Raw genomic sequence first — 22402 nt, 5'->3', positions numbered from 1 at the left:
AAAACGAATAGAGCATCTCCCCTTGTCTGGGCATTTCCTAGTTTGGGTCTTTAAGAGGCGATGCTACAAAAACAGGGCTTTGAGGAAACAGGGCAGTGTTCCAGCAAACAGCCAATCCTTTTCCAAATGAATCGGGCCTCTCATCCTCCCCTCTGACAAGGAAAGGATTGAGAAATCAAAGAATCTCTTTACCTAAAATAAGGTACAGTGCTGCCTTCTGGGAATATACATTTGGGCTACTATAATACAAAAATGTCATCATCATATCATCACCAACACCATCATCATCATCTTTCTGCATTTGTTCTATGCTTAAATAAATACTTTTATAGGAGTTTCTATTCAGGTATTTTTTTTTCATTTGTTTATTTTTATTGCCATGTCACCGGTTATGTGCAATCAACATGAGAGCCATTTCCTGACCAACAGTAGTCAAACCAGACCAAATCATCCACACTGGAACAAATAAGAGAAGAGATAAGACAGTGGTCATTTGTTTACTCAGCATGAGGATGGAGAAAAGGGCAAGGAAGTGTGGTCTGTCAAAAGAGTTAAGCTTTTTACAGTAGTGTGTTCTTCTGAAGGACTATGGTCAGGAGAAAAGCTAATTAATGTGTTTTGAAGCTATTCTTGCATAGCACAAAGCTGACTACATCAATGTAAAACATGTCTAAATGTGCAAAATGCATAACAATAGGTTGGTACAAACAATATTATATAGATTTCTTTTATTTGAATCTTCATGAAATATTTATATATGTATTATGTATATTATATATATACTTATACACTTTTTTGTAGGCATGATAAGAAACATCCGTACAGTAGGTTGGAATTGAAATATCTATATGTATATTTTATACAATGTTTCAAAATAGTCTTGCTTCCAAGTAGATCCTTGTGAAGGATCTCCAAACTGCATCTGCGTATAGCTCCCTCACCCAGGGCAGGAGTGGACTCCAGGTTACTGCCCACCCTACCTCCCCTAACTGGTCTCAGCTTTTAGGACCCCCCTGGACCTCCATGTGCACACTAGACCGTATACTGTACATGCCCTCCACCCGAACCTGCAATGATATGCTATTTAAATATCACTCTCCAAAAATACATATCCATGGCACTCGTGGAAACGCAACAAAATGGCATTAAAAAAAAGGAATAAAACAAAACAAATCAAAAGGCTAAATTGGACTTTTTGTTTGAAAAATAGAGTTGGATATTTGAACAAGAAGAAACAAATGTGTTTGAACTAACAAACAAAATAAACAATGCGTTACATCCCATAAACAAAGCCAAAAGAAGTCAACCCTGTAAAAGAAGTTAACACTGAACAAAATACTGTCTTCTAAGCTACCATGGAATTCACCTTAGATAACTTGTTTAATGTTCAGATCTTCAAAAGCCCTTGCTAATCAAATATTGCTACATCAACTTAACTGGAGAATGGTACATATTGACTAGAACCTTTAACCATCATCTATGCAACCTGTCCTCATCCATCAGGTCTATGTAGGAACAAAAATAACTTGACAGCAGGTTAACGTTTGGCTTGATGAGTATAGATACTCTTTTTTTAGAGGGACTGACATCACACTACAAAAATAAACATTATCATAGCACACCAAGATGCATTGGTTTGCAGGGCACAGTGCTGGCCCATGTGATTGGCGCGTCGTAATTTTCCGTAATCTTCCAAGTCTTGTATGGACAAGCAGCAACAAAGACATCATAATAAAAAGAGACCGCCTGTCCTCGAAACGGCATGAGAAACTGAAGGCAGTGTAGCTGGTACTTTTCTGAGTGGTGCTCGAAAGGTTCAGAAACTAAACAAGCGCAATTGGACCTGAAAAGTAAGTACGATAGGTTGGAAATTTATTTTGCGCTATATAAGGTAGCCTTTCATTAGTTCAACCCTGAAAAATATAAAAGGCACTGCTCTTCACTCTCTATGCATTGACGCCAATGCAACGCTAGCTACTGGCAGCACACATAAAGACTAATGTTGCTGGAAGCCCCCAAGAAAACAAATCCCAAAATTAAGAAAGAAAGAAAAAAACGTTCTCCAATATCATTAGCATTTAGACAGAACAAAAATAGCAAAGTCCAGAAGTGTGATTTAATTTCTAAATATAAAATGCATTCCAACATTGAGTTTACAGTTTTTTTACATTCTTTCCCATCACTATCCCCATTCTTTTAGTATCACTGCTAGTGTGCACATACACACACATATCACTTATGTATATGTATGTATATATATATATATATATATATATATATATACACCCTCTGATGCCTTATTTCTGTCTGGAGTGGAACACTTAGTATTTATTTTAGTTTGTAGAAAAACAGTCACTTAAAAGTGAACCAATTGTTTTTTGTTTTTTTTTACACACAAGTCGCTCTCCAGGTCTCACATATACAGTCTCCCTGCCACTTGTGTTTGTACATTTTGCAAAGCCTTAAACTTAATGCTGACATCTCTATCACTTCAAAGTATTTACAAGAGAACTAAGTAAGTCGCATGTTTGATGGTTAACACAAGAGTCGATCGAATGTTTCTAAACTTTTAAACCCATGGCTGAAGTGACTTCACTGAGAGACATGGTTTATTGCTATTGCTGAGACCCTATCTTGTAAACAAGGAAATGCAACACAACAACCGAAAATGGAAGCATACTAACGTGTCTTGGGGGGGAGGGGGGTAACGTTATGCAACTAGGACATCTCTCTGATGTTGATTGGTTGTTGGAAAGAAATCAAAAACCCAGTTCATGCAAACATATTACTGGTAGATTATGTCAACTCAATGCAAAACAACAACCAAACAATAGAAAGTAAGTCAATAAAAGTCGATAAAATCTTTGTGGCATCCTTAGCAATTGCATTTGTAGAATAGCATTCTCGTGTGTGTGTGTGTGTGTGTGTGTGTGTGTGTGTGTGTGTGTGTGTGTGTGTTGTGTGTGTGTGTGTGTGTGTGTGTGTGTGCCTGTGTGTGTATACATATATACCATGTACTGTAATTATAATAGCATATTTCAAAAGTCACAGAATAATGTAAAAGTTGACACATTGCTCGGCTGTTCGTTATTTTCTTTTCTTCTTTTTTTTCAGATTGAGGACGTCATGTAATGTTAACACTGAAGCAATATGGTGACCCGGAGTCCAACCATCACTTGTGTGTTTTCTGAAAAGATACTTTAGAAGAAAGCAAGGAGGAAGGAAAGCAAGAAAGAAAGAAAGCAAGAAAGAAAGAAAGAGAGAAAAGAAAGGAAAGCAAGAAAGGGGAAAAGAGAGAGAGAGAGAGAGAGAGAGAGATAGAGAGAGAGGACTGGTAGGATTAGTGAGGTTGCATGCCCTGTAATTTGGGCTTCTTGTTCAAGTACGTTGCCCAGTAGACCAGGTTGAAGGTTCCGAAGAGCAAGGGGAAGGCTATTCTAGCGATCCTGTCAATCTTGCTGACGCTGTTGAAGGTCTTCTTGGCCTCTGGCGGCTTGGGCTTGGGCTCCTCCTTGGGCTCGGTGGGCGGCGGAGGGGCGCTCTTGGCGATGGTGGCCAGGCCCGGGTCCCTGGCAATGTTCGGGGCGAAGGCTGTGGCGGTGGCCGCGGCATACGACGTGTTGTTCTTCTGCAGGAGGGACTCCTTTTTCTTCTTTTGCTGAAGGAAGGACGACAAGAGAGCGTCGGGTGAGAAGAGGGACACCGACGCTAAAAGCTCTTTTTCTTTTTGGACATCTCACCTGAAGTTCTCTGAAGACTAAGCTTAGCCCATGTACCCTTACTCACCCTATGTGATACCTCACAATAGCCATTTCAAAAGGAGCAGAGATCGTGGGGGAACTGTAAATGCTGCACTGAGTGAACACCCTCTGCTTTTTTGTCCATTCTACAAAGCTCGGGGGCGATTGTTTAAAAACATGACCCCAAAAAGACCAAATAAAAAAGACTGTGAGGGGAAGGTTTAAACGTGAGCGATATACATTTCTATTCATAATACCATCAATATTACGGTCATTTCAAGGGAATGTTTTTGAGATCATATATTCACATAGTAGCTACAGCTCCTTCTGACAGCTCCTAGCCAGACACACACACGCAGAGTGTAGACTTGGTCCATACCTTCTCTGGCACCACGCTTTTTCCGTCCCAAGCATAGCCTCTCTTTGTGAAGTAGTTGACAGTGGCGAACTCGATGAGTGCTGAGAACACAAAGGCGTAGCACACAGCGATGAACCAATCCATGGCCGTGGCGTAGGCCACTTTGGGGAGGGAGTTCCTAGCGCTGATACTGAGGGTGGTCATGGTGAGTACAGTGGTCACTCCTGCAGAGAGAGAGAGAGAGGGGGAAAGAATAAAGGACATAATGAATGGTCGTAAGTTACTCCTGCATAGAGAGAGAGAGAGAGAGAAGAAAGCTAAAGGACATGTATTAAAAGTGTTACTACAGGTGCCATGGACTGCTATAACTTTTTTACAACATCTCATTTGCAGTGACATGACTATGTTGTGTTATCACTGCCGGTCGTAGTGGTCTTGAGAGCTCTCGTAACATGTTTAACATGTGAGCTTGTTACTATGTGATACAATCTGTTATGGATATTGGAAGGAATAAAAAGAGACCGCCTGTCCTCGAAACGGCATGAGAGACTGAAGGCAGTGTAGCTGGTACTTTTCTGAGTGGTGCTCGAAAGGTTCAGAAACTATTACAAGATCTGTCATTACAATTAATGATGCTAGGCTACGACATCAAGCTTGACATGCTTATTTCAGCCCGCTATGGAGCTTGGCAAGTGTCACACAGGAAATTCACACCACCCACCATCCATTTCATCTATCCATATGTTTTAGCGATCTGTCTAAAATAATACAACTCTATAAAAGGCCATTCTGTTTGCAATAAAAAGTCATGTTGGTGACATATGAGACATTATAGGCTGGAATCGGCTCCAGCCTCTTTTGGTCGTTGGGTAAAATTGCATAAATGGACAAGGCATAAGCCCTGTAGTCGGGCTGGCAGGCTAAGCATTAAATTTTGATTAACTGGTGTAATGCTTGCCAATTTTCTGGGTACCTCCCAGATCCCTCACTCCCTGCAATACATGAACAATGAGATTGGCTCCCTGTGTGGATGTGATTGGACTTTCGATGACTGAATATAATTAACCTGGTTTACAGTAACCCCACCAAAAGCATGCGCTTTAGTATTTGGGCATTGTACTATACGATGATTACAAGATGTTATTTAAAGGGAGGTGCACAACAACATTGCAAGATTATGGCGTGTCAAGACTTTAAATTTCAATACACCAGTATTTGTGTGAGAGTGATTGTGTGTGTGTGTGTGTGTGTGTGTGTGTGTGTGTGTATGTGTGTGTGTGTGTGTGTGTTTCAGGTTGGTTAATGTTTTCCTGCAGACTGAAGTGTAAATATGCCTGCAGCCAAACACGCCAGCAGAGGCAAAAACTATCTGTGACATCTGTGACACCCTGAAGCGGAGGCCGCACCACTGACTGTTCATAAATTAGTCATTAAATGGTGTGTGTGTCTGTGTGTGTGGGTGTGTGTGTGTGTGTGTGTGTGTGTGTGTGATAGTGAGAGAGAGAAAGAGAGAGAGAGAGTGTGTGTGTGTGTGTGTGTAAGCCTGCATGTGTGTGTGTGTGTGTGATAGTGAGAGAGAGAAAGAGAGTGTGTGTGTGTAAGCCTGCATGTGTGTGTGTGTGTGTGTGTGTGTGTGTGTGTGTGTGTGTGTGTGAGAGAGAGACTTCTGAGCATACATGCCAAGGTTGACCTGGTGGTAAACCTCAAAAACCAGCAAGCGCACATCGTTAAACTATTCAACTTCCCTCCAGGGGGCTTTCATAACCTCTCCTTTGTTTGAACTTCTCCTCACGGGGTCTCTTATGCACATACGCCTGCACAGTCAGACACATGGCTTCATACACACACACATGCATAAACACACAAACACAAAAGCTCACCGCTGAATTTCAAGAGAAGGCAACATTCTAATGACCCACTTCCAAAACGGTTCAGCATCTTCATACAGCTTTTGTTTTGCTCAAATACAATGAAATCCACCCACTGTACTTACTGAATGCAATGTCCCACAAGTCCTCCAGTGGATGAATTTAAATTGTAAATATTTATGTTAAATTATATAACTTGTGGTTAGCCTTCCTATTTGCACTTGAGTGGTAGGTTATTGCTGCAATTTGCGATGTTGCTGTGCTGCCAGGCAGCCAGATACTCTGCTGCCTACCCCCTGATCATCACAGTATTGTTGGGAGGCTCACAAGATGAATGACTAGACGTCAGATACTCTGAATAAGTGTTGATGATTCACTGTAAGCTTGGGACTCATGCATATTCAAAAAACTGATTCAGATGTGGCAAGTGAACTTTACAGGCCAAAAAAAAAACAGAAAAAAAACATAACGAGTTACAAAATCGCATTAAAAAATGGATGCACACACTTTTCTTCACACTGTGCTTCTCTTTAGTTAGCCTTTCCACGGGATATCTTGATCTTGCTCTTGTAAGGATCACAGCTTGTGTGAAACAGATGCTGTAAAGTCTGCAAAGTGAAGCAGACTTTCACAGCAACGCAGGCCTCAGACACATGCTTCTGTCTTCCTGCTGAGCAACACTGTGAACCAGCCTAATTGCCTCCACACAACGAGCCCAAGAGCTCCCTGTTGTCCTGTGGCTGTACTGGGCATCTGTGTGCCTTATTATGTAAAAAAGAACTGCGCACACCCCCACATCCCACCCCTCCAGCACCATCTCCCAGGTGAAATGTGTGCCTGTCATTTCACGCTGTGAACTACAGCGAACTGACGTCTATGGAAGAAGAAGAGAGAAAAAAAACTCCACCATTTTGTGAGGAGATCCAGCTGCAATCTCCTGCCCTGCAGTGATTCTTCAGTGCTTACAGAGAGACCCCAGATAAAAGGGGGGTCTTTTTCTTTCTTCTCTGTGCAGTAAATTACGTACAAAATTGTACAATCATTTCAGTTGCTGTTAAAACGTAATGAGAATAATATTGCGTGCAGTAGCCTACACCTGCATTCTCCCTCAGAATAATGATAACTCTCTTTTTTTAGTAACGAGGTTGCACACTAAACATCGACTCCCATCATTTTCCCCCTAACTAAGTAAAACACCATTATTTTTTTTTGAGGCAGTATTAAACGGCGGCTGCCTGACAAAGTGGACTAATAGACTGCACTGAATTTGAATCTTTCTAATGAATACAGTCACCCGGCTGCAAAAAAAGTTCTAAATGGATTAATCACAAGGTAACTCAATTCTCCGGAACCCCTTCCACTCAATTTAGTCTTGTGCGCACAACCACTGACACTTGATTTAGATGATCCATATCTTTTAACAAGGTTTGCCGTGACAAACACGACAGGAGGCGAAGACGAATTAAGAGATTAGGAGACATGGCAAGAGTAAGCAGATCGCCAAAATAAAGTTACCGAGTCACAGTGATGAATTGTCGAAGGTGCCATCACGCCGAGCGAGGCGACACACATCTCAGATACAACAACCCCGCAGACTATCCATCAGCACCCCCCTATGGTGTTAAGCTTAGCGGACGGTCAAGTCAAGGGCTTCGGCTCTGGTTTGGCTCTGAGCTGCATGGGTTCTGCCGTGGTCTCAACACGGTGACCTGTTCTCCATTTTCAATCAATCAAGAGCAGCCTAATGATGATAATCTACAAATCCACTTCAGGAGCGCTGTTGTCTCCAGCCAGACTTTGGCCCAAGTCTGACCAAACAAACATCTATGCATGCGCGCAAACACACACACACACACACACACACACACACACACACACACACTATGGGTGTAACGGTACACAGAAGTCACGGTTCGGTTCATACCTCGGTTCGGACATCACGGTTCGGTACGAGTTCGGTACAATGGAGGGAAAAGCAAAACAAAAATGCAGAAAGCATTTTTTTTTGTACATGTCTCAGGCTGTACCACCTAGTGTCATACAGTCTCTTCCCTGAGCTATCTGCAACAGCCTGAAGTGTGTAAGATGTAGGCTAAACAGTACAATAAGTGCCCAGACTCAATCTGTAACTTGTAAACAAAATAAGACAATCAGCTATAAAACTGAAAATAGGCCTACAGCATCTCTTATTTCTGAAAGTGCAAATTACATAGAAAATGATTTTTAAAAATCCACTTAAGCAAGACCTTCAACATCTGTGTTTAGTTGTATATGGAAGGGTCTACAATTTGCCTCAATATTTTTCATTGTGTGTAAAGTAATAATCTAGCCTACTAACTGTGAAAATATCACACTATTTTGCCTTTTTTTTTAAAAACGAAATTGCTCCTTTCATTTCATAAACAGACTACAACTAGAAGTCACGTGACTTTGCCCTTTGACATTAACTCACCGTAGCATGGTTTGTTTATTAGCCTGGTTAGCGTTGTCACTTTATTTTACTGTCTGCACTTACACTACCAGCTCCTCATGTGAGAAGTTACAAGTTACCCCAACATAAAGGTAATTACCACGCGATTTACATAGCTTTCTGTCATTACGAAATCATTTAATTTAAGCCATAGGTTTTGGCCCTATTTGTATGTGTATTCAAAGGCTGCTGAAGCGCACGGGAAGTTTCTTTCCCCTCGTTTCAGTGATTGGTAGCCTACATCATCTGGGTGATGGCTTCGAATAGGTGTAGCATTTTTTCCACTCACATACCCAATGCTGAACAACGCCGACACACAATTTCATCTTATCCACCACTCTTCCGCCTGTACTAACGTTACTGTAACTGAAGTTCTCAAACTTGCGATCTTAAAGAGACCAGCGGATCCTTTAACTCTTGTAGGTCTAATCTTAGTGCTGCTAATGACTGACGGACTCGACCGACGACCTGACAAAAAAAAACATAGGCGCCAATCAGAGCTTCAGAGCTAAGGCGAGGCTACAGATTAGCGTTAGGTGTCGCTAAAGAACTCCCGTAACTCTCGCTACTTAACAGTAATTGCGCATGACATTAATTAATCCGCACACGAGTTTTATGTATTTTTATACCGTGTATTCTCCGTGTAAATTCATGCACCGAACCGTGACGCCCGTACCGTTTCGGTTCAATACGAATACATGAACCGTTACACCCCTAACACACACACAGACATGCAAATCAATATAGAATCACATTCACCTTTGCTGTACACACACATGCTGTCACACGCAATGCCCCTCAACAAATATGCACACACACAAACACACATAGACGCGTACACACACAACAACGACACACACACACACACACACACAGAGAAACACACAAAAAACACACACATAATGCACGCAGCCCACCATACCCCTAGTGACTGGCGAGGCTTACAGAAAAAAGCAGCAGCTGCCAGTTGTGCCATTGTGCTCTAATCAGCGGTTCCATCAAGCAGGCAGTACAACACACAGGCACGCGCTGTAGGAGTGCCGTCGAAACAGAGCTAATCTTCGGAGAGCCACTGATGGCCATGACAGCCTGTCTGAGAGGACAAACTACACTAGCAGCGCAGAAGCAACGCAGCACAATGCAATACAGAAATGAATTCAATTTGCATGCTTCTCATGAGGGAAATGACATTTCGTACACCCCTACCTTCTGCACACACACATACACGTGCACACACACACACACACACATACACACACACACACACACACACACACACACACCCTCGTGACAAATAAGCTAAAAGAATGAAACGGTTCCTCAACAGTAATCAGGCTGCTTTAATTGACACACTGAGAAAAAGATAAGCAAGCTCTCCACTGCGTTTTTAAATAGTCTACTTATCAGAAAGGAAAGCCAGGCTTTGCCTACGGTGTTTTAGAATGCATGGGCCCGAATTAGAATTAAAAACACGGGACCTCAACAAGAAAGTAAAATCTCTGCCTCTGTAAACAAGTGCACTGATGTCGAACAGCGTGGATAATCGGATAACATTCAGGTAGCAAAGCCATGCCATTTGCATGTAAGTACAGAGAGAGAAATTTGTGCTCTGAGTGACATGTTTAATCACAAATGTCACGCACCAGAAGACACAGCATATGAAAAACTAGCCAATTAACAAGCTTTCAGACATGGCAATCTACAACTAGATTGTGTAGTCTCATATATTTGGGCCTACAATTTACTAGGTAGGAGCTTCAATCATGCAGCAAGTCTTGTATACATCGACTAGTAAAAAAGCTTGTCAACAACGTGAATCTTGGGTAATGACACATGAGAGCTCTTTCTACCAACAGGTACAATAACAGGAAGTGGTAATCAATAACCCACAACAAATCAACATTGGAGGGTTCTGAAGTGATGCCTTAGAGAACTTTGGGTAATGTAGTGTGAAATATAAGGCAGAGAGACTCAGAATGCTGGTTAGTGGACAAAGGTGAATTGGAGTTCTCTGAGAAGAGAGGAGGCAATGCAGGGTAATGCCAGGACAGGCCTGCACACACACACACACACACACACACAGACACAGACACACACACGGACACACGTGCCTGTGTATGCACACACACGCATGCACACACACACACACACACACACACACACACACACACACACACACACACACACAGCCGAGGAGGAAAATCTTTCCCTTTCTGGCTCGCCAGTTACATAACACTTCAGCATGAGCACGCACCCAAATACACACTCACACACCCAGAGACAGGCATGCGCATGCACACACTGATATACTCAAGACAAGCTTAAAACTTCAGAGAGTCAGGCAGACACTGTGGAGTTAAGGATTTATGAATTGACGCAGCATTCTGCTGCACCTCCTTAAAAAATGGATGGGGTTCCTCTAAATAAAACATGGCCAATATATTTGCATTTGTAAATCGAAAATGCAATAACAAGCAATAAAAGAAAAACTGTGAATTCTGCCTCTTCTCACGAAACCAGGTGCTTTATGGGGAATGGGAGCAGGACATGCATGATGTAATTGGCCTTCAGTGATAAACCATTGCAACTGTGCAAATGTTAGATGAAGAGGGGGCCAGGCGGAGAAAAGCTTAAGTGGGTATTGATTGGCTAATACCGCAGACCATCAGACGATGGGAGCTCTTACCAAACACAGTCCTGGCAGGCACGGACTCCCGATTGAGCCAGAAGGACACCTGGGACAGGATGACTGTCATGATGCACGGCAAGTAGGTCTGAATGACAAAGTAGCCGATCTTCCTCTTCAAGTGGAAGTGTGTCGTCATGACAACGTACTCTCCTGAGGCAGGTCAACAGTATGTGGCGATGGGGGAGATATGAAAAAAGAAAGAGAGAGAGAGAGAGAGAAAGAAGGAAAAAGATGTGTTAGTGATGCTGCAATGACTGAAGGCAGAGGAAAACACTTTAGTTGTCAACATTTCTTGATGTAGAGGGGGTCCAGAAGGAAGGGAGGGGATGTGAGTGCAACAGAGAGGTTAAGAGTTACATGCTCTCGCTCACACAGGGGGCTTTCACTGACCAATGTCCTCCTCTGCACACAAGCAAATCCGCACAGAAAGAGTTACACCAACTGATTCATGCCCGCCACTAGAGTGAACTGTTCCTCAGTGAACTATTATCTTCAGTGCGGCGTCTTGGGAGGATAACGTTATGAAGACAACATCTGCTTTTGGGTGTTATGCAGTCAATTGAACTGGGAGATGTTTCGCCCGCACAAAAGATGGCATGTTGTTAGTGTAATAATAGCCCTCAAAAAGCACTCAATATCAGTGGCAATGTTTCATTTTATCAATATGCTCAGAGTAAATATTATGTTTTACATTTTTGTGTGTGTTCATAACTCATACCCAACTCTATCCCTGACACTGACACCCAAAAAATTCAATGTCAGCCTATTCAATGCCACTGCACAATTAATTACATTTGCTTTGATCAATACTTATTGAACGAGTTAGTATATGCATTTGCAGATGAGTATTGACATTTTTAGCATCAGCCAATTAAGTATTTTGGTTATTATTAGCATTCCCTTCCTTGTTTACTGTGAATAAAATGCTGTATACTCTCACTTAAGTAAGTCTAAGTATAAGTATATATACTCTTGATCCCGTGAGGGAAATTTGGTCTCTGCATTTATCCCAATCCGTGAATTAGTGAATCACACAGTGAACAGAAGCACACACTAATCCTGACATAGTGAGCTGCCTGCTACTTCGGCACTCGGGGAGCAGTAAGGGGTAATCAAGGGCACTTCAGCCGTTCCTTCCTGGTTCGGACTTCGGAATCCTCCGAAGTCCGAAGCGCTAACCAGTAGGCCAAGGCTGCCCCACCACTTGTTACATGTTCAATGCCAGCATCACTGACAACTCTACAAGAAGAGAGAGAATGAACCGAGAAAATTCACTAGCGTTTCAGGTTGCGCAAACTAACCAGCTACTAACAAGGCAAAAAGTAAGCAGCTGGAATTGAGCCAAGCAGCCTGGTGGCCTATGTATTCAACAAAGACTGGTCCAGAAAGAACGGTGCTGCTCACGGCTGTCTGACATCCCAACTCACCCTACTATTTCCTTTGTTAGCTGGCTAGTCACCTAGCTTGTCACCTGTCCCATGGGCCTGAGGGCTTTGCCCTTGGGATTTGTAGTCAATGTGCTTCAGATTGAACTATAGGAGCGAACAATTCATTTAATTTCCAATCTATAAAGTATATTGGGATCTGTAGACAATGTGCTTCAGATTGAACTATAGGAATGATCTGCATTGCAATGAATTTCATTTCCACTCACTATAGTAGATCTTGATCATGCTGAATGCTGTCATCCACCCACAAGATAAATTAATGATTGTGGTTCATCCATGTATAGTGTGTCTTTCTTTTTGTTGCTTCTTCACATTAACTGGTAGTACTAATGCTAATATCTCCATGGCAACAATAATTTGTGATAACACTTCCATGTACTAGAAGAGCGTACCCAATTGTAACAAATATTTCTGATTTGGTGACACCACTTTAATTCACCTGGGGAGACAGGTTTCTGACAAAAAAGTACCAATAACAAGAAACACACAAACAAAAAGTAAACTTTGCCTCGGCTTATAGAGTTGTGTTAAACATGGTGGCAGAGGTGTAATGAAGATGTGGAGGTAAAGGGCAACTGAACTGACCAGTACTGGACTGAACCACCCCGGAGTCAACCGTCTGTCCCATCAAGTCATATTGATTGAGTCGGGATCCGTCTTCGGCCACCACCACGGACTGCATTGCTCCTCTCGTCCACACGTACACCACCTCTGAGCGGGTGTAGGCGTCTGCCGAGGGAATAACCGAACAACATGGAGGTAAATGCAGGCACTTCACACAGAGTTAGTCACTGGCTCAAGAGGCACACGGAGAGGAGAACACAAAAAAAAAGGGAAAAGAGGAGGAAAAAAAGAGACGTGGCTGCTTTCCCTGAGATCTGACGTGTTGGAGAAGTGGCGCACAGCAGCAGCTGTAGCACTGCAGAGAGGAGCGGAGAGGAGAGGAGGGGAAGGGAGAGCCTTGATGCAAAGACGGGCCTTTTTTTCCCCGTTGAAATATTTAGAGCCAGTGTCAGGAGCATGAAGTTGTGGGGCTGGTCTTTTATTCATGGGGTATTTTTTTTTTTTTTTTTGTGAGCGTGCATCACGCCGCTCATCTCTTTTCAAGGATGATTTGGGGTCGAAAGAGCTGCTGGCACTCAGCAGCCGGTGAGATAAGAGACCGGAGATAAAGGAGACGATGCCACCCGTGGCAAACGGCAAACGGCAGACGGCTGGACGCGGCGCGCCTTCGGAGCCGGCACCAGCCCAGACCCGGCATCAGCCTCTTTGCCTAGAGACGTTTTCTTGTGTTGTGTTGAGATCTCACAAACATGTTTGTTTTCGTCAGTGCGTGTTTGTTTCTAACCAAGCCCCTTGTGAATGCAGGTGTGGTGGAGGAGGATTCAGGAGGGAGATACTCACAGCTGCCAAACTTGAGTGGGCAGGCGTGGGCGTCCATGGGAAAGTCCTCAAGGTGCATGGGACACTCTGCCCTGACCGTCAGCCTGGAGGGACAGAAAGAACGAGAAAGAGAGAGAGAAAACAGAAGGAAAGGCAGAAACAAAAGAAAGGAGAGAGGGAGGGTAAAAAAAGAACAAAAGAAAGAAAAAAGAAAGAAAGAAAGAGGAAGAAAGAAAGTGTGCAAGAAAGTTAAATTCTGAACACAAAAGTAAATGCAATATTCATAGGATATAGAGGGGGGGGGGGGGGTTGCTCTTTTAATTCGTCTTAAGTGTCTTTCCAGAGAAAGGACAGGAACACGTTGCTCATGCTGTGAAACTGATTCTCTCTCCTAAAGGCCTCCTCTCTGACAAAGAGGTGGTGAAAAAAAAAGAAATGTCAACACTACCAGGACCTGTCCTCAATTCATCACTTACCTGACACAGCGATGGCCTCCCGGCCTCCCCCTCAGTCTGCTAATAAATGTGTTAAAGGATGCTTTACGGTGATTTGGCATGACCCGCACATTAGGGCGCGCGGAGGCGTAGCACAAGTTAGCGTCAGTGAGTTTATTTATGGCGCCACAACTCAAACGCAGACTGACAGTGGCAGAATGCTAGCATGCTAGCTGCTTCTCCACACAGGAGAGGCCGGCTCTGGCACAGATCTGGCCCAGAATAGGCCAGAGACAGAAAGAGACCAATCACCATCCTCTTGTCATCCTCCAACCCGCTATCCATCTCTTACATCGTACAGAGAAATCTCTGGTATTTGATCTTTGATCTCATCCGCTAACCTATGTCCATGGAGGCACACATGACATGCAGGCTATCTGCTAGCTGCATCTCCAGAAAGGACCAGCAGGAGCACAAGGCCCAGCCCCACACCAGAGCCACTGTGTAGATCCTCAGTCTGGCAGTGCATCACCTTCATGCTACCGCTCTCTTTATGGAGTCCTTCTCCCACAAACGACACTATAAATAGACTTAATACTGTCATAAAAATGACAGGGAGATGCGCTAATCATGACCTGGGACACTGTGGTTACCTATGCCTGTCATGCATTTGACACATTTATGGAGGCAGAAGGAGGTTAAGTGGAATGTTGACATGATTTTTAGAGAAAAAAAGAAAATGAATGCTAGCAATACAATGAAATCAAATATCATCTAATAAGATGTGGGTTATAGACAGATTAAAGGGCCAATAACAGTAACCCATCCTACCTCATTGTGTAAAGCAGTGTGCCCTCCTCTGTAATTCGAAGGAGCTTGTTGGGCATGGTCATATTGTGAGCAACAGACTTCTTTCCGTTGTGAAAGAACGTGTCTGGTGTCCAGATTTTGCTGGCCATCAGGTTGTTGAGACGGAGCACAGCCATGGGCCCCTTGAACTTTAGCCTCTCATCCTTCCAGCTTTGTCGGAAAAACACATCAATGGTGTACTCCTGAAAAGACGGAAATTATGGCAAGCACTTTAGAGAGGATGTCCTTCCGCATTACCAAGCGGAGGAACTTGTGTCCGCGGTGGCTTCCCTTAGTGCTGAGCGCTGCTTTCTCTCATTTGTTCCCCCACGTGTCACTTTGGCATTCATACCCTGGCTATGGCCTATTTTTCCTGCTGGTGACTGTCCTTTGCAATTTAATTATTTCCTGTCAAGGTGAGCGGATTTGATTGGTGGAAGTGAAGAGCTGCTCTTCCTATCTCTCTCTTTCTCTCTCTCTCTCTCACACACACATACAACACACACACACATACACACACACACGTACACACACATTTGCATATCCTTTGCTAACTCTCACGCTTCTGCACTCGTGAGAGAGATATGTTCAGTAGATGGAAACTTACAAGAAAATAAACAAACGTGTATAATAGAGGGGAGAGGCCTTCCTTCTTTCCCTCAACGGCCAGCGATCCATGTGCTAAGGTTACAAGCTGCTTTTCATCATCACCATGCCTGACAGAGCGGGCTACAGTTATCATTTTAAGCCTCTCGTTCCTGTACACCCACTTAAACTGGCAGAGACAGTGATGAGACTGTGGGACGGAGGAACAGAGTGGGACAGAGCCTTAGATCTCCTCTGCAGTCCATAGGACGTGTGGGCTGACCTGGCGCAGCAGTAGGGAGATGCAGTCCCATATGCTGAGGAGATATATTTAACTCAAATTATGCCAAATGCACAGCATCCAAGAATAAAAGAATAGCTCTGTAGTGATTGGTCAGCAGAGGACAACCAACACTTATTTTTTTCCTCCAGATGTCTCTCTCTCTCTGTTTGTATGTACAGTATATATATATATATATATGTGTGTGTGTGTGTGTGTGTGTGTGTGTGTGTGTGTTTGTGGATTGTGTGCATGTGTGTGTGTATATGTGTTTGTCTGTGTGTGCGGCTGCCAACAATGCTATCTCATGTTAGTATCTTGTGTCTATATAGTTTACCAAGATTCTATCTGCATTTTGAGACAGTCTGGGTTAATATTAAATCACTTACGCAGACATTTCACATCTGCTCTCATTACCTCCTCCGTGTACAGTACATGCAACATAGGAGGCTTTGATATCACAATTCATCTCAGAGACAGTAACTCTGAAGTTTCAGATTCGCTAGATCCTAATGACCTTAAGAAAACATTTTTTTGCAGTGACATTTCAAATGTGTTATGTCTCTGCTGAATGTTAACAGACTGAGAGGCTAAGAGTCCTGTGACAGTTTCTTTTTTATGTCCAGGGCACATGTCACTGTAGGAATGGGCACGGAGCAGGTGGCATTTAAAATGGGGGTTAGGTGAGGTGGACGTACCATGTCGTGGTCAGAGACAGGCCCGATACTCGTCACGAAAATGTCAGTCTTGACTTCGGTTACACGCTCTGTTGAAGCAAGAAATTAGGAGAACTGAGAGCCGATCGGCTATCCTCATTAACCCCTCCCACAGCTTTTGTTTTCTTTTTTCATTTTTTTCTCTATCTGGAGAGAGATTCCCAGTCCGTCATATAATCAATCCCCAATTTCCTAAGAACACACAGCACAATGACATATTCCAGTGGAATCCCTCTACCAAAACCGATCCTGCTAGCCAGAAGCCGGAGATTTTGAAATATTTAAAGTGAATTCATAGGAAAATATTAATGTCATGCACCTCCATTCAAAGCCTACAGCTGCGTCCTTCTGACAAAAAAACATACATTTAAGGTTTATGGGTTCTGTCTCTCTAATTCTATGACTTCAAAACCATCAAAAGAACCCCATTTTTGTCTCAGTTTGTTACAAAAGGGCTTCTCTGGATTCAGTCAAAGATCTTTGATTAGAATGATCTTTGTGAGCATTGGAAGCACAGTAAACCTTCACTAGTCTAAAGAGGTCGTGTCTGAAGCATTTCTTTGGAAAATGAGAAGGAAAATATCGTTTTTTGATGAAAAGCCAACATGGGAGCATTAAAATTATTCAACAAAGGTGGTTGCTGGGTCTCCTGCAGTGAACCAGAATGATAATAAAGATGGATGTGCTCCTTGCCAACTATTTTATATAAATATAATAACAAAATACTCTTTGTTTTTATGTCCTAGTGTACTTCCTTTGCCCCTGTTACCGACCTCCGAGCCCTGGCCTTAGACGGTTGTCGTATCCGTCCAGAAGGCTGTCCAGGATCCTCGTGAACACTGTGGTGTTGTCCTTCTGTTCATCTGTAACACCATTCGTTCCCGAGCTAACAACAACAACGACAACAAAAACAACAACAAAAGCAAAGCAGAAAGGTTGAGGATTTGCAAAGAATTCGGGAAATTGTCAGAACAGATATACGTTGGTGAAAATGCGCCGCTGATGAACTTTAAAATCCTCCGGCATAAAATAGCTACACTGGGGCATGAAAGAGAATTTTTAAAGCGTGGCAGCATGTAAATGAGTCAAGTGTGTATCCTCTTGTTCTTGAGAGGCTGGAAACAGAACACAGATGTATATACTGCATTATTAATTAGAGAATACACTCTTAACAGTAAAGGGCTTGATGAATTTACAGTACTTCCACAGGGGCCTGGAAGTAAAATGATAAACAAAAATCCCTACAATTGGTGTAATCGTGGGTTAACAGTATCACTCATAAATATTTTAGCACAATGATTATGGGCAAAAAAGGACAATATTTAATCAGGTCCTTCTTTTATCAATGAGAGAGGATGTGCGAGTTACCCGCCGCCGGCTTAGCTAAAAGCTTTAACTTGTCTTAGAAATTACAAACATGTAATTTTCTTTCCAAAATAGCAGACCACACAAGTCTGATTGTCTACTGAATAAACAGTAGTCTGTGGTGTTGTGAAAACAAGCGCTTCACAGAAAGCTGCTCCAAGGACATCAAGATTATTTAGCATTGACTGCGAGTGGGTGAACGCGAAACTGCAGGCAGAAATGGAGCTGCAGAAGGCACATGTACACAGGCTAAAGGAAACTGAGAGAGAGGGAGAAAGAGAGGAGAGAAGAGTGGGGAGAGGATAGGATAGGAGAGGAGAGAGGCAGAGCAAGGAAAGCAGAGAGGGGGAGAGAGAGAGGGAGATCACACGGCTTTCAATGTGAGCTGCTTCACGATTCATGATGCACTTAATGAGGGCATTCCTTACGTCAGTGCCGGATTTACATGGTTAATATGGATCTGGTATCAGCGTGCTGGTGTTCTATATACTGTATGTACAAGCAACTGTCCAATGAAATAAATAAATATCCCTCTTCCTCATGATGAACAACAGTACATCTGGGAAATGCAGTTCAGCTAGTGAGACCATCGGACCTGACAGTAGCCTACTGCAGAGAGAGAGAACCCAAAAAGAAAGAGTCTAAAATGTGCTGTTGTATGTGACACAATTAGATGATGTTTACTGCACCAACTCCAACAACTACTCTGCCAGCTGGGATATGGAGCACCAGAGGGGGAAACGAGAAGAGGCAGATCCAAATGAGAAAGACACACACACACACACATACACACACACACATACAGCACATGGAGGGCCAGGCGTAAGACTTGCCTGGAAAACAGAAAACCGGCATGCAGACTATCTGTTTGCGGAATACAAAGAATACATTCTCTCTCTCTCTCTCTCTCTCTCTCTCTCTCTCTGTCTGTGTGTGTCTGTGTGTGTGTTTGAATCTCACCAAAAATCGCGATTCAGCTGAATTCATTTTTATACCGCAATGGTGAAAAATAAATAATGCAACTGGGTTAAAGGAGTCCCCGAGCAAACTCGGTCTGGATAGACCAACCTGAGATGCAGGAGATAAAGAAACTTCTCCTTTTTTAGCATAGGGACTGTATTTGTGTGCAGAAACACATTAGCCAGTGCCACGGGAGAGCATCCCCATGTCTGTCAGCTGAGGCCACTGGCTCATAAAAGATTGCACACCACCCCCATCTACAGGTCATCTGAACAGCAACACATGAACATAGCTACTACATACTGGAGATCATACTTTACCCCATGCACACATCTCCCACACACACTGTATGAGTTTATCATTGTGTGTCTGTTTCTGGGTCTGTGAGAGTGTGTGTGTGTGTGTGTGTGAATGTGTGTGTGTGTGTGTGTGTGAAAGAGAGGGGGGGGTCTGCAGATGTGTATGCACAAGCTTGTAAGAGCATACGTGTAAATATGTATAGTATATGTGTATTCCTCCGCTACTAATTCACTCAAATGCCACCTTACCATACAAACGGTCTCCATTTGAACTCAATATTGCTCAGCCTAAATCTCGCCTTGATAATTACATGGAGCTGTAAAGCAGACACCAAAGCCAAACTAATCAGGAACTTTGTTAGCCCTCTAAATGGTCCAGCCTTTTGAAGATGGACCCACACATTCCCAGCAGCTTCATTAGAACAAGTGAAATTGCAATGGCAAAAGAGAGCCGCTTAAATATATTTAATTTGATATCAATTCATGTACGACCGAAGATAATTTTCTCAGCATAATGAGAATAAAGCAAACATGGTTGTGGAAAATGGGTGATACGAAAGGCCAAGATATTCCACTAAAATGACATGGGAGTCTTATTAGGACTTGTTTAACCATGTGAAATCCAAAGACCTACTAAATGATTGTTAATTACTCCAATTGCTTGACTTATATGTCTGAATCATAATAGACAAACTCACCACTCATTCTGCAGCTGCTGAAACTAGCTTAAGGGTCTTTGTTTACTTATTTTGCTTCCACAAGAAAGGCATCTTGAACTGTCAGTATCACACTTCAATTCCATTAAAAAAAAATATATAAGGATGATCTCAACACAGAAATACTAATCAACTATGCCATTTTTGAATCAACACTATCAAATGATTAATGAAGATTAGTCATTTCAGAACATTGACCCAAGAATGGCTATTAACCTCAACATGCACAACTACACTTCTTCACCAATATTGCCCTTAGTAACAGGATCTCGACCTACCTTTTCCCTCCGAACACGTTTGCCACAAGTAAGCAGGCCCATATACACAAGTAGTGGGTTCGATGCTGGGCGAACATCATTCCAGCAAGCACAGGTGTCCCTGCAAGTGGGAAAACATAAATGAACATGAGGTCTTCAGAGCAGAGACTGTAGCCACGAAGTAACAAGCTGACATAACAGCGACGACATAATAAAAGCCTCTCTACAACAACTTCACGTTCAGCATCCTCATCTAGTGCACTGCATCGCTGCCCGGCTCTGCTCTACCTTCTTGCGTGCCAGCTGCGTGCCATGGGAAACCTGTTCTGCACTAAACGCGGTGAAATCCATGAGGTTTGACATCCGTGGCAATTCCAAAATAAACCGCTATTTAATGCAACAGCAAACATAAGGAATCATACCTTTTCCCGTTCTTCTCCCTTCACTACAGGTTAATATTCGGTTGCAGATTGCACGAGCAAATTATTCGCTGTCCGTAGCTCGCGCTTACTATGCAACTGTTCCACCAGCTGCGGACTCACATGTTCATATCACGAGATATTAGGGAGCCTATTTTGCACGCAGCTTGACAGAGACACAGCTCGTGTTTGGTTAAGTCGGGCATATACACACACATCACGAGCGACCCCCTAGATGTTTCAATCGATGTGCTTTTGAAATGAATCCTAAATTTGAAACAAATAGCTGCACAGGGGAATTCTAAGATTCTAAGCCATGACACTAACAAGTGCAACTGTGCATTTCAAATGATACATCGTTTGATACCGTGGAATTTGTATGCAGACCTCGACCATTTAAAACGCGACGAGACTGCCATTTCTAAATAGATCTCAACCGCTTTCGCTCTCAGAACGGAGCATCCTTGTCATTTCATCATACTTTCATAGGCTGTAAACTGAGGCGGTAATGCGTTGTCGATGGGCAATTGTCATTCTCTTGACGTTTGACTACCGTTACTGGGATTATAACAATGTCCGCACCACTACAGTCAGTCATTTGTCGTGAAAACAACGTTATGGTGTTTCTAAAAATATGCCACACACGACTACAACAATGAGGATTCACGAGTCCATGGTTTTATACAAGGCAAAACTGTATAGAGGCTGATCGCTTGAATCCAACCGAGGCTGAAACTGAAGCAGTGCATAGGCTCTACAGTTCGGTTAAAATTCCGTTACTTGTCAGGATTTAGGAAAACAGTAATAACGCAGCCTAGAACACACCACTGCATAATCTTACTTTTATAAGTTATGTTATAGGAAAGCGTCTGAAATATGGCTGAAGTCTTCAGCAGCATTTGGTATGCAATGGGGGTTCTTCGTCGATGTTCTTAAAACATCCTCAGTAATTCAGCCTGTATGCGTAAAGCAATTAAGTAACTGTGTGCAGTAGTGCCCAAAACGCATCCAAAAACACGAGATAAGTAAGACGCGAACATAACAAGGTTTGCCATTACCATCCAAAGTCGACATTGCTATTCGTCTATTCAACTCCAATGCGATTCATTTTCGGCAGGCAACAGAACTCAGTGCAGTTTTAACTGCTGCGATTATCCACAAGCCACGTCTCACACCAATAAAAGCCAAGCCAAATGCAAAATCTTGAAATCACTTACAGCAATGCACCTCAGATATGCGACCGTTCCGTGTCCTTCAACTTTTATGGATACCCTTTGAACACGGATACGATGACAAAAATCCTCAAAGATCTCCGATCAGCCGAATTTTAGCTTGAGGCTCAAGGAGCTGCTGCTGACGACGCTGAGTTTGCGCAGGTCTCGCGCACTATTCATTGGTGTGGGGAGTTAAACTCTTCCGAGTCCCCAGCAAATTAGTGATCTGAGTGCAAAATCTTTACGAAATACGGTGATTTCGCACAAATAAATATTTACTTTATCAGGACAATGGTAGTTTGTCCTTGAGTAAACCGGATGTGAAATAGTCAGTGACTTCATGCCAGGGTGA

General features: G+C 42.9%; 1 protein-coding gene across 2 annotated transcripts; it reads right to left on the bottom strand.

The window, feature by feature from the left end:
* Positions 1 to 2299: 2299 nt before the first annotated feature.
* Positions 2300 to 22182, bottom strand: gabra1 (gamma-aminobutyric acid type A receptor subunit alpha1). 2 transcript variants are annotated; one of them, XM_076274563.1, is made up of 10 exons: positions 22054 to 22182; positions 20439 to 20538; positions 17594 to 17706; positions 16803 to 16870; positions 15222 to 15442; positions 13978 to 14060; positions 13159 to 13302; positions 11123 to 11275; positions 4120 to 4322; positions 2300 to 3658 (listed from the first exon to the last, which is right to left on the bottom strand). In XM_076274563.1, the coding sequence occupies exons 2-10, from the start codon at positions 20516 to 20518 to the stop codon at positions 3341 to 3343; spliced, it is 1383 nt and encodes a 460-aa protein (XP_076130678.1). In that variant the 5' UTR covers positions 20519 to 20538; positions 22054 to 22182; the 3' UTR covers positions 2300 to 3340. The 2 variants fall into 2 exon arrangements, with proteins under 2 accessions (XP_076130678.1, XP_076130679.1); XM_076274564.1 differs by lacking the exon at positions 11123 to 11275.
* Positions 22183 to 22402: the final 220 nt, after the last annotated feature.

Source organism: Alosa pseudoharengus, unplaced genomic scaffold, assembly GCF_046254945.1.
Source record: "Alosa pseudoharengus isolate Yale_2024_CS ecotype anadromous, Long Island Sound unplaced genomic scaffold, YU_APseudo_1.1 YU_APseudo_1.1_scf_8, whole genome shotgun sequence".
In the NCBI taxonomy this organism is placed as follows: Eukaryota; Metazoa; Chordata; class Actinopteri; order Clupeiformes; family Clupeidae; genus Alosa; species Alosa pseudoharengus.
Note: the sequence above shows the minus strand (reverse complement) of the source record. Positions and strands in the feature narration are given on the sequence as shown.